At 55.4% G+C, this 12,706-nt stretch overlaps 1 protein-coding gene across 2 annotated transcripts; it reads right to left on the reverse strand.

Moving 5' to 3' along the window:
* Positions 1-7,276: 7,276 nt before the first annotated feature.
* CTDSP1 (CTD small phosphatase 1) lies at positions 7,277-12,706 on the reverse strand. 2 transcript variants are annotated; one of them, XM_065930589.1, is made up of 7 exons: positions 12,531-12,706; positions 10,986-11,134; positions 10,447-10,548; positions 10,200-10,256; positions 9,467-9,559; positions 9,143-9,328; positions 7,277-8,450 (listed from the first exon to the last, which is right to left on the reverse strand). In XM_065930589.1, exons 1-7 carry the CDS (start codon positions 12,595-12,597, stop codon positions 8,322-8,324), a joined length of 783 nt encoding a protein of 260 aa, XP_065786661.1. In that variant the 5' UTR covers positions 12,598-12,706; the 3' UTR covers positions 7,277-8,321. The 2 variants fall into 2 exon arrangements, with proteins under 2 accessions (XP_065786661.1, XP_065786660.1); XM_065930588.1 differs by having other exon boundaries at positions 10,447-10,551; positions 12,531-12,705.

Consider the following 12,706-nt stretch of genomic DNA (forward strand, 5'->3'; position numbering starts at 1 on the left):
AAGAGACCCTGATGCTGGGAAAGATTGAAGGCAGGAGGAGAAGGGGATGACAGAGGATGAGATGATTGTATGGCATCACCAACATAATGGACATGAGTTTGAGTAGACTCCAGGAGTTGGTGATGGACAGGGAAGCCTGGCGTGCTGCAGTCCATGGGGTTGCAAAGACTCAGACACAACTGAGTGACTGAACTGAACTGGGGATCTAAGATCCCACATGCCCAGCATGCAACCAATAAATGTGTGTGTGTGTATGCTAAGTTGCTTCAGTCATGTCTGACTTTGAGACCCTCTGGATCGTAACCCACCAGGCTCTCTGTCCATGGGATTCTCCAGGCAAGAATATTGAAGTAGGTGGCCATTTCCTCCTCCAGGGAACATATATATTTGCTTAATTATATGGGCTTCCCTGGTGGCTCAGATGGGAAAGAATCTGCCTGCAACACAGGAGACATGAGTTGGATCCCTGGCTTAGGAAGATGCCCTGGAGAAGGCAATGGCTACCCACTCCCAGTATTCTTGCCTGGAGAATTCCATGGACAGAGGAGCCTGGTGGCCTATAGTCCTTAATTATACAGACAAGCAAAAAGGAAAGAAAAACCTCCTAATTCCACTACAGAGATAAATCTGAGTAATGTATTTTTATATTTTGGAGTATTTCATTCAAGGAACTGCCCAGCACATATGCTGGGGGTGTATACTCTATGTATATATGTATACTCTGCATATATAGTACACCATATGTATATATGTGTACTATCGTGATCCATGGGATTTTCCAGGCAAGAATACTGGAATGGACTGCCGTTTCCTTCTCCAGGGGATCCTCCCAACCCAAGGATCGAACCCGGGTCTCCTGCATTGTAGACAGACGCTTTACCGTCTGAGCCACTTGGGAAGTCCTGTATATACTATAGGTATACTATATGTATATAGTATCTATTTTCTATCTTTTAGCTGTCTCATGGTAATCCATTAGATAGATGGCATAGTTTATGTAACCAATATCTCAAATTATATCCAATTATTTGAAATTACTAAGAATGCCTTGGCAAGTATTATTACTAAACTTTTGCCAATAGAGTGCATCCATTATCATGTATTTAGCATAAGCTCCCTAAAAGTGGCATTGCTGGGTCAAAGATATGACTAGTCAAGTTGTCCCCCAGAAAAGTCACATTAATTTATAGCCATACCTGTATTAGCGGCAGCTGCCTGGTTTCCCCAGCACTGAACTCCAGCTTTTAAGAAAATCTCTGTCAGTCTGAATTGTCATTGTGTCAATTTATATTTCTTCGATTACCAGCGAGATAGACCATTAAAAGTATTTTTATTGGGAAATTCCCTGGCAGACCCGTGGTTAGGTGGGAAGGGCATAGCATAAATATATATATTATATTATGTATCTGTGTGTGTATATACATATATATGCTATGTCTTTTGTGAATTTTTAATTGATTTGTTGGAGTTGTTTATATATTTAATGTATTTAGGTTTGTAACCCTCCTGTCATTTAGGGCATACTTTTCTCTAATTTAGTTGCTTAACTTTTAATTTAGCCTCAGAATTTTGGGTGAAAACATGTGTTTTGGGGTTTTTGTGTGTGTGTGTGAGATCTTCGTTCCTCAAGGAGGGATCAGACCTGTGCCCTGTGTGGTGGAAACACAGAGTCTTAACCATTGGATCATCAGGGAAGTCCAGAGAGTGTATGTTTTTAAGAATTATTTCCAATTTCTTAATTTTGATAAATGTCAAACATATTGAAAAGTATAAATAACAGTATGATAGTATAATAAACAGCCATGGACTCAAGAACTAACATCTGCAATATGTATATATTTGGAAGTAAATTGCTGATATTATTGTACTTTAGCTCAAAATATTTGTCATTCATCTCCTAAGAGTGAGGACAGTCTCCTTCACAAGATTTTCACAACTGAGAACACTAACAATTATTTCTTATATCATCTTCTACTCAATCCAGTCAGTTCCTTCCAGGAGGACTGTAATACCTGGTTTCATTGATTCTTGATCAAATCGTGCACTTCCTTTGATTACTATGTCTCTTCAGTATCTTTTAAATCTAGAATAGCTCCGACTTTTTCCTGATGCTGACTTACCTGTATCAAGGGCAGTGTGTAGTAGAACGTTCACACTGGGATTTGTCGTGTACTATTCAATTTGTTCCTCTTCCTCCTGTATTTCCCACAAGCTGAAAGCACCTCTGAAGGTCTGGTTAGGTTCTGGTTTAACAATTTTTTTTCAAGAATATGTAAAAAGGGATCGTGCTTCTCCAGCTATAATATCTTAAGAGTCAACGGGTAAATCCATGGCTGATTCATGTCAATGGATGGCAAAAACCACTACAATATTGTAAAGTAATTAGCCTCTAACTAATAAAAATAAATGAAAAAAAAAACAAGTCAACGGGGAATCTATTTGAAGTGCAGATTCTGATTTCACAGGTCTGGGGTGGGGTCCAAAACCGCATTACTAACAAGTTCCCAAGTGGTGCCGAGGTCCCAGTCCAGGGACCACACTGTGGGCAGCAAGGTCAAAGGTGCTGCTGTGCACTCCATTCTGCCCGGCATCAAGACATCTCAGCATGACTGATATGAAGTTTGATCCCTTGATTATGATGGTTATTGCCAGATATTGCCACCCTAAAGGCATCCTTCCCCTTTTACAATTAGAAATCATCTTGGAGTAATCTTTGGCCAATACTTTGGCCACTTGATGCGAAGAACTGACTCATTGGAAAAGAACCTGATGCTGGGAAAGATTGAAGGCAGGAGGAGAAGGGGACGACAGAGGATGAGATGGTTGGATGGCATCATGGACTCAACGGACATGATTTCGAGCAAGCTCCGGGAGTTGGTAAAGGACAGGGAAGCCTGGCGTGCTGCAGTCCATGGGGCCACAAAGTCAGACACGACTGAGCGGTTGAACTGAACTGGAGTAATCTTGGGGCAATTTGAAGTCATCTCAGGGCACTTGCAGCACAAAAGTTTCCAATTATTTACCACTCTCTACTTCTCCTTTTGTGCAGGAAATGACAACCCACTCCAGTATTCTTGCCTAGAAACTTCCAAGGACAGAGGAGCCTGGCGGGCTACGGTCCATGGGGTCACAAAGAGCTGGGCATGACTGAGCACACACACACTTCTCCTTTTGTAATATTATCATGTAATCACTTGTTAATATCTGGTTTTCTTTCCCCCCCACAGTATCCGTTTCGCTCACTGCTGTCCTGTGGCGCCTGGTATTGAGTAGGCATGCAGTGGCTGAAAAAAGAAATGAAATTTGTGATTTTTCTTTGATAATGTATTTAGAAAGCTGTTTTTAACTTAAGTCAATTTTTATTTTTAAAAATAAGTGGACCTGATAAAATAATTCCAAATATAAACATATATAATATAATGTGTTATATTATATGGGATCAAACTTTGCATCACTCAGGCTGAGACAACTGCTCTCAGCTTAAATGTCTCACATCCAGTCTGCCATCTCTGGTACCCACAGTTAGCCACAATTTCCATTTCTTGTGTACCATACAGAAGTACACAAAATTATATACATATATTTGTATCTACTTTAATATTTCTCTTTAATGGAAAACGACCATCACCATTGTTAGGAAACTTGCTTTGTTTTGTTGGCTGGTTTATCTTGGAGATCATTCTGTATCTGTAGATAGATATGGAATGGTCTATGTCTATCTATAGATAGATAGTTCTACCTCATTGTTTTTCATCACTATATAGTATTCTCTGGTATAGATACAGTGACATTTATTTAACTAGTTCCTTATTCTTAGACACTGAAGTTATTTCAAGTGCTTTGCTATTCACTTCAGTTCAGTTCAGTCACCCAGTCATGTCTGACTCTTTGTGACCCCATGGACCCCATGGAGCACACTCTTGTCAGCAGTGGTGTATCCATGGTTCTGTGAGTAACAAGCAAACAGTGAGTACCTAAACCCCTCAGGTAGAGACATTTTCACAGCCAAAGTCTCCAAAGCCAGAAGTCAGGTTGCCTTCCTCCCTCCCCTCCACCCCTGCCCCAAGAGCCAACCAGCCAGAGCTCGCTGCCAAGTTCATCTCCTGTATCACATCCATCACTTCTTCCTTCCCTCTTCACTGTCTTGGCTGCAGTTCAGGTCTTCATCCTCTGTCATTGGAACCATGTCTGTGGTCTCTCCCTAGGGAGAGTCTTAGGTCCCTAACCAGGTAGCTCAGTGGTCAAGAATCTGTTTGCCAACATAGGAGACAAAGATGAGGGTTTGATCCCTGGGTTGGGAAGATTCCCTTGGAGCAGGAAATGGCAACTCGCTCCAGTATTCTTGCCTGGAAAATTCCATGGACAGAGGAGCCTGGCGGACTACAGTCCATTGGGTCGCAAAGAGTTGGACAGAATAGCACACACTCCTGATATAGCTTCCAGGGGGTGGCTGCCAGGTTTGTATATGACTCTCTCCTGCTCAGTGTCCCTCTGGGGCACCCCCTGCCTCAAGGGAACGGCCACCCCCTTGGTCTGGCTACAGATCTGCGTTATCTCGCTCCTGCTTTCTGCAGTGTCATTTCCCCTCCTTCCCCCCTTGTGTGCAATTTCGAAACTGTCGCTTCCCACGCTCCCTAGTGTGTCCCTTGAGGCTTTGGCTTCCTTTCCTGTTGGACCTCCCTGCACAGACCACCTTCCCCTGAACCTTGCCTCCTTCCCAAATCCTTCCCAAGGATTTCCAGGCTCCCCACTGTACCCCCAGGGGAGGTTAGGCTGGCCCCTGTGCTCCCCCCATGTTATCTCTTCCCCCCCCCCCCACTTGCAGCATTTCAGGTTTGGACAACATATTCAGATGTCTGTTCTCCAACTAGGACGTGAGTTCCTTGAGAGCAGAAGCGCAGCCTAGTCATGGCATACCCCCGGCTCCTGGCATGGTGCCTGGCACCACAACCCATGTGGTTACACTGAAGTCTGTGGATGAAGTGTGTGTGTGTGTGTGTGTGTGTGTGTGTGTGTGTGTGTAAGGCTGGCTGAGGTCTCAAAGTTGGGAGCGCTGGTGACTCTGCGGTGACAGGCCCTTCAGGATGCAAATCTGGGGGGCGCGAGTGTTTGCATGGAGAGCAGGAAACAGAGCAGGACCCCGAGGAGGGCCGGGCAGGAGGCAGGCAGGGCTCGGTGTTGACCCCGTCAAGGGCTCTCAGGCTTCGGCTCAGAGTGGGACTGGAGCTCAGGGTGCCGAGCGAGGGTGCTGCGTCCTTTCCTCCCGGGTGATGGCTTCGTGACGCTTTTCTACCAGGAAAAGCACTGGGGAGAGGGAAGGGGGAGGGCGCAGCATCACACACACGCGGCAGAGACCTGAGGGGATGCAGCAGCGTCTGGAGCGCCAGGAGGCTGAAGTCCCAAGGTGAGGGGAGGAGGGCCAGGAGAGGCAGAGGGTGGAGATGGGGGGGGGGGGGGCGGAGCACGGGGATCAGATTTGAGAGCGGCAGATCTTCCTTCTCCCCAGTGCATGGGGGGGTTGGGGGAGGGGGGAGAAGCTACCCACCGCCGGGAGAGGGCCTCGTTCTAGGCCGGCCCTCATCCTTCCAGCCCCGGGCGCCTCGGGGAGAGGGTGGGATGTCTGCGCCCAGGCAGGCGGCCGGCGGGAGAGGCCCGGCGCCGGCGAGGACAGAGAGGCCTCTAGCGGCCACCGTGGGCAGCAGGCGAGGGGGAGCCGGGAGGGCATTTCCTGCCAGGGCCCGGGGCGGCCCAGTTTCGCAAAGGAAGTTCTGCCAGGGCCGGAGGGGCGGAGGCAGGAAGTGGGCCGGAGGCTCGCGCTAGGGTGCGGCCGGCGGGTAGTGAGAGGCCGCGGCCGGGCGCGGGGGAGGGCCGCGGCGGTGAGCCAGACCGAGGCCGCGACCCCGCCCATCCTCCGCGGGGCCCCGGACGCCTCCGCCTGCCCGCAACGCGGCCCGGCGGCGCGGCGCTGCCAGCGACGCCTCGGCCGGCGGCGCGAGGCCTGGGTCAGCCGCGTTCCAAGTTCTTCCGTTTGGAGCTGAACTTGGCTTCCCTCTAGCTCGCCCCATTCCCCTCCACCCTCTGGGGCCTCACGGGTCCCTCCCCTCCACTCCGGGGCGGAGACCACACCCCTCCCGTCTCCAAATACTTTCCAGGGGCCTCTCTTAGGGTCGCGTTTCAGTTCGCCTCAGAGCTAATACTCTGTGGAGTCCTCCCGATGAAGGCATTATTTAATCACTTCTGCAAAGAGGGCCTAGCTCCATTTTCCTGGTCAGACAACTGAGGCCAGGACCGGTAGAATTGAAGAACAGTCAGATGGACTCGGGCTTCCCTGGTGCCTCAGCGGTCAAGAATCCGCCTGCGAACGCACACGATGCAAGAGACACAGGTTCGATCCCCAGGATGGGGGGAAGATCCCTGGAGAATGAAATGGCAACCCACTCCAGTATTCTTGCCTGGGAAACCCCACTAGAGTCCACGGGGCTTCAGAAGAGTTGGACACGAGTTAGTGACTAAACAGCAAACAGCACAAATGCACTCGGACCCATTCAAAGGTTGCACTTTAGGCTTGACGCCCCTGGAAGGGTGAGAGCAGCCCTTCCTTCCACTACAATCCCCTTCCCTCCAAAGGGTTTGCTGAAGCAGTTGTGGCTTCACTGGACTTCCCCCCAAGTTTAACACCCCCCCTCCCCATCAATAACCACAGAGCCAGGATGGGGGGGGGTGAGGATCTGGCTTTCTCTTTAGTTCTTATCAAACTGTGGGGTTCTCCATTACAGAGAAGGCACTTGGATGGGAGGGTCACCCGAGTCAGACCAACTTTGTCCTCCCTCCCACCCCCAGCTCTCTGCGGGGGGGAGGGGGGGGGCGGTAATGACATGTCCACCTGACATCCCCCTTGGCACTGGTACGTGGGTCCCCTTAACCGTTAGGCCTTTGGGAGAACCCAAGGCCCTGGCCTCCAGACTCAGCATTTGGAGGACGGATTCCAGATAAAGGACTCAGAGCTGGAAGGCAAGATGTCCTGGGAGCTGCCCCCAGCCAGCAGGGGGCAAAGAAGAGGGGCTGCAGGGGTGGGGTTGGCACAGGGGCAGGGGACAGCTTGGCCAGGTTTCCTGGAGACCCCCAAACCCCATAAGAAGGGTCCCACCTCCTACAGCTCCCCTAAAGGCACCGGTGAAGTACGGGGCACAGGTGGGGAGGCACCAGTCAGGTGGTCTAGAGAGAGACCCACACACAAACTCCTCGGGTGGGCCAAGCACAGTGCAGGGCACAGAAAAGGTGCTCAATGAATCATTTTTGAATGAATGAATGATCGGAGCAGAGAGGGTGTGAGGGACAAGGACAGGGCCTGGGGCCCCTTGGGCCAGCCTATTTCATTCAGAAAATAGTTTAAAAAATGTAAAAATCCTTTCCCTCCTCACCCCCCTAGTTTATGGGCCCAGGAAAGGGGCGAGGGAAGGATGTCTCTACCTGGACCCTTCTCTCTCCCCCTCCCCTAAAAGTCTATATACACATATACATATTTATACGGCACCGCAGGATATTGCCTGGGCCCCCACACGGAGCTGGGGGCACCAAGCCCCAGGGCCTCCAAGGCAGAGGTGAGAGGTTGGAACTCAGGGGTGGTGTCGGAAGTAGCCCTCAGCAGCTGGTGAGCCCAGAGCAGCTGGATTCTGGGGTCCCGAACAACAGACCCCTGCTCCCTTCACAAGTGGAAACAGATCAACCCTCCCCGCCCTAGGCAGAGGTGGGGTGAGGGGGGGTCTGGAGCAGTCCCCAGGGAAGAGGTGGGGAGACTGGGTCCTCCCTCACCAGCCTAGATTGCAGCAACCTGAAGGCTGTTCCGGGCAGAGCTGACCCAGATGGTGGCCCTGGGAAAATTGGGCTGGGAAGAGGGCTCTATGCAAGGCACTTGGAGTTCACTGTTCCCAGGCTGGGGGGGGTGGGGCGGAGGGGGGGTCCAAGGCAGAGGGCAGCTCAAACCCTGCCCCTCCCCCAAGCAGAACCGGAAGGGCCTGAGGGGCCCAGTTTGGCAGCAGAGAAACATGGCCGTGCAGAGAGAGAGAGGAAGGAAGGGGGAGTGGCACAGAGCCCCCGGGTCCCCCAAGGAGGAGGTTCTAAGGCACTGACTCAGGGACCCAGGGGCTCATCGCCCTCCGTGCAGCCTGCTGCCCCCTCCAGAGCCTGGCCAGGCTGGTGGGGGGGCGGGGGTGGGACGGGGAGACCCCGCTTCTTGGTGGCACTGAGTTTTCTTAAGGCAGAGTCCGAGTGAGAGGGGTGCAGATGTGGTCAGGGGCAGGTCCGAGCCCCGTGGCGCCTCACTAGCTGCCCGGCCGAGGCTGCCTGAGCACTGAGTACACGTCGTCCACACGGCTGAGCTGCTCGAAGAAGGGCAGGAGGTCGTGGAGCTCCGTGTCACTCATGTTGTCAAACCACGAGGCCACCGGTACCTGAAGACGGGTGCGGGGCGATGAGGGGGGCAGGGGGCCCTGGGCACAGAATGTCCAGATCAGCCCTGAGCACCCTCACCCACAGTTTCCCAGCAAGTGGCATCGATCACACAAGTCGGAGCGAACGTTTTAGGGAACCATGCTCAACCCTGCGTGTTTGAGCTGTCTCTTCAGTCGTGTTCGACTTTTAGGGACCCCACGGACTGTAGCCCACCAGGCTCCTCTGGCCATGGGATTTTCCAGGCAAGAATACTGGAGTGGGTTGTCATTCCCTTCTCCAGAGGATCTTCCTGACCCAGGGATCCAGCCGAGTCGCTTCTGTCTCCCGCACTGGCAGGCGGGTTCTTTACCACTAGCGCCACCTGGGAAGCCCTTACCCTGTTGTATGCTAAGCACTTAGACAGTTTCGGTTCTATTAAATTCTTTAAGAAAGTTATTTCTGGGATCCACTAACAGTTCACAACTGTCTGGATGAAGTGGAAACTGCTTTAGTGCCCAGCAAGGGACCCAAACCCACGGCAGGTCCCCTAACATGCAGGCAGAATGGGCTGAGTAACTAAGAGATCTGGGGCAACTGTGGATGCACAGGGCGAGCGGACCGCAGGCAGGGGCCACTGAGGAGAGAAAAGAGGGAGGAACAGGAGGGACCAGACCCCCGCAGGGCCCCAGCCCCCACCCTGCGGGGCACTCACGGCGTTATCTGGATGGAAGACGTAGGAAGCGGGTGAGTTGTCCAGGATGAGCACACGACGCAGGTCTCGGCCCAGTCGGCTCAAGTCCTTCACATAGTTCCCCCGGTGGAAGACACACGACTCCCGAAACAGCCGTGCCCGGAAGGCCCCCCACTTGTCCAACAGGTCAGCTACAGGGTCTGCATACTGGGGGGCGGGAGGTGGGTCATCGGGGGCAGGGAGGGCGCCAAGAGGGACCCAGAGACCTCTGCCCAGAGGTTGTGTGTCAGAGGCAGACAGAAAGCAGAGGTGCCCAGGGAGCCCTGCAGAGGGTGGAGGGCTCACCTTGGCCAGGCTGGCGGTGAACAGCACGCATTCGAAGAGCTCACCCATCCGCTGCAGGAACTCATCGACGTGGGGCCGCTTCAGCACGTAGACCTGGGGGGTGGGCCAGTGAGGGGACTGCTGGCCTGTGGGCCTGGGTGGGGTGGGGCAGGGTGGGGTGGCCGGGGGCTGGGCAGGAGTTAGGTGCAGGAGGCAGAGGAGCACAGAAGGGTGGCTGGTCCCAGGGCCCGTGGGCTCCACGTGGCCAGCCACCCCCACCACTGCCAGGTAAACCACCCACGGTCCCTGAAGAGGATCAAATAACCTCCGACTTCTGTCTTCGGGCCCTACCTCAGAGGGAATCACTAATTCCCACCCCTTCCTCCGCCAGATGTGGGGGCCTGGGGCAACCCCCTCACCCCAAGGATGCAGGGCACCGACCCCCGAGCCAAGTAATGGAGAACAGGCTGGACAGCACACAACCTATCCTGAATTACTTGAACTGGGTCCCGGGCAGGGTGGGGGCGAGGGGGCACCGAGGAAGACCCCCCACCCCACTCCCTGCAGGTCTTGGAGCTGGGCCAAGTCCCTGAGGGCTTGTGTGACCTCAGGTAAGTCTCACACCCTCTCTGGGCCTCGGGCATTCCACATTTATCAAAATCCCATCTAGGGCTCTCAGGACTGGTGGGAGGAGCCTGGGGTCTGGAAGACAGATGCCAACCCTACCACCTCCCCCCCACCCCCAGCCCCTCACCTGGTGGACCACCCCATCAATCTCCACAGGAATGATGAAGTCAGCATTGTTCACTGGCTGCAGGGGGAAGAGAGCTGCTGGAGCTGGGGCAAGGCCAGCCAGGACCACCCTCCCAGGCCAGGCCAGGGTCTGTGTGACCTTAGCCAAGTCTCACACCCTCTCTGGACTTCTGATAATTCCACATTTATCAAAATCCCATCCAGGGATCAGAGACTGGGGCCTAAGGGCTGCTGGGCAGGGGGCCCACCTTGAAGGAACTGTGCACCAGGGTCTCGTCCAGGTCGATGACCACGCAGATCTTGTCCGAGTCCTGGGCTTTGGCCTCAGGGAGCAGGTACTGGACTGGGGTCTGCTGTGGGGACAAGGGGGGAGCTGGCTGCTGCCACCTCTCTGAAGTCCCAGTCATTTCTCCTCCCCAAGCCCTCTTCCTCGAGAGCCCCAAGGACAGAGTGGAGACACCAGCTCCTTCCCAGCTTGGCCCCTGCCAACTCTGGAGCCTGGGGTAGGCTGCCTGGCTCTCTGGGCTTCACTTCCTGACCTGGGAAACCAACGCAGAGGAAAGCCTGCACTTCTGAAGGGGAAATTCAGAATGCTCAGGGCTAGGGACTCTCGGGAGGCAGTCAGGGTTGGGAAGGCCTGGGAGGGTGGAGGGCTTGGTGGGGGGGTAAGGGGGCTTCACCCTCCTCCACAGGGCCTAGCAGCACGTCATGAAGAGCCCCCTTCCCTACACCCCCCCGAAGGGCTGACTCCAGGTGCCCTCATAGCCGCTACTTGGCCAGCACGCACCTTGGGGACTGCACCATTCTCCTCCACGAGCAGGGGTGCCCCGCTGTGGGCGGGCAGGGCCTCCGCGTCATCCCGGCAGACACAGCAGAAGAGCGAGTGGAGGATGCCCCTGCTCCGGGGCTTCTGAGAGGCTGCTGACTTCTGGTCACCTAAAGCAGGGAGGCCCGAGGTGGGGGCGTGCACACTGCCTGGCCTGCAGGGCTGTGCCTACATGCCCGGCTGCCAACCCCTGGGCTGAGAGGATCTGGCCATGCTACCTTCATTGAGGGATACACACTAAGGTGGCAGCCTGACAGTCTTGGCTCCAGGCCACCCCTCTGCTCCCCACAAGTTCTTCTAATGTGGGTACAACGTCACCCACATTAGGGAGTGGGCTGGTTGGAGGCTGGGACGGGAGGTGTTTTCTCTTCCCAACAGTTTCCATCTCCGCTAGGGGAGCAGTGCATAGGGGCACCTCCTGACACACACCGGACCTGAGCAGCCCCTGGTCAGTGGGGCCCCTACCAAAGAGGGCTGGGGCTTGGGGCTCTGGGGCCCACTCCCGCCCTCCTTCCATTCTCCGCCTCCAGAGGTCCAAAGTCCTCCCTGAAGCTGGGCCCAGACACAGGGGGTGGGGGCTTGAAACTAGTGTCCTGCGGCCATCTACTGGCCCCTCCTCCTCCGCCCCCGCCTGGACCTCCAACCTAGATCCCGCTGATAGACTGGCCCACACTCCACCGACCCCCTATCCAACTCCACCCTCCGCCCCCCGCCCCCCCCGCCTCCGACCCCGGGCGGAGCTAGGTCGGCCACAAGTGGACAGACCTGGAGGGACTTCCTAGCCTCGTAAGTCCACACCAGGACAGGGAGAGGCAGACCCCCTAGACCAGAACCATCAGTCCCGGGGTGCCCGGCCGATGCTGGCGGCATTCGCTGCGTGTATGCACAGACACGGTGCCCACCGGCTCCAGGAGCCAAGTGCGCGGTCCGATCACGCGTCTCCTGCGGGCGCGCGGGCGATCCTTAGAAGTGGTTGTCTCTCTCCGCGCCTCCACGCGGGACGCGGAAGTTTGTGGGGAACGTGGCCCTGTCTTAGCGGGAGATCTTTCCAACCCTCCCCCGCCCGCTGTCACCTCGGCGCCCCCTCCCGCGACCCAGCCAGACCGCGGCCCGGAGGGGGCGGAGTCTCAGCTGGTGGCCTGAAGGCGCCCTCTTCAGACCCCCCATCTCCCAGCCCCCTTGGCGCCAATGGGGGAGTAGGGGGGACGACTCTTGGGCCTCGCGCACACCCAGTCTGGGAAACCCGGAGGGCGCTCCGTGCTCCACCCTTGCCTCAGTTTCCCCACCTCGAGCAGACCGGAGCGCCCCAAAATGCGCCAGGCCCCGCCCCGAGTCTCCGAGTCTCTGCAAGTTCAAACTCTCACCCAGCTCCCCCTCCGGTTGGAAGCTTCGGGTCCCGCCACGGCGGGAGCCCTGGGCGGCGGCGGCAACTGTCGCCCCCGAGAGGGTCCCGGCCCCCTCCTCTTTGCGGCGCCCGGTCTAAGCGCCCTCCACGCGCCCCAGTACCTTTGCTCCGTAGCGGGCTCCGCGCTTCCTCCTTGCTGATCTGAGTAATGACGGCCGAGCTGTCCATGGGGCCGGGCGCGCTCCGCTCCGGCCGGACTCTGGCCCGGGAGCCCGGCCTCCCCCCCGGCTCGGGCCGGAATCGGGGCGCGGGGGGGAGGGGAGGGGTGGGAGGGAGG

This window comes from Muntiacus reevesi, chromosome 3, assembly GCF_963930625.1.
Source record: "Muntiacus reevesi chromosome 3, mMunRee1.1, whole genome shotgun sequence".
In the NCBI taxonomy this organism is placed as follows: domain Eukaryota; kingdom Metazoa; phylum Chordata; class Mammalia; order Artiodactyla; family Cervidae; genus Muntiacus; species Muntiacus reevesi.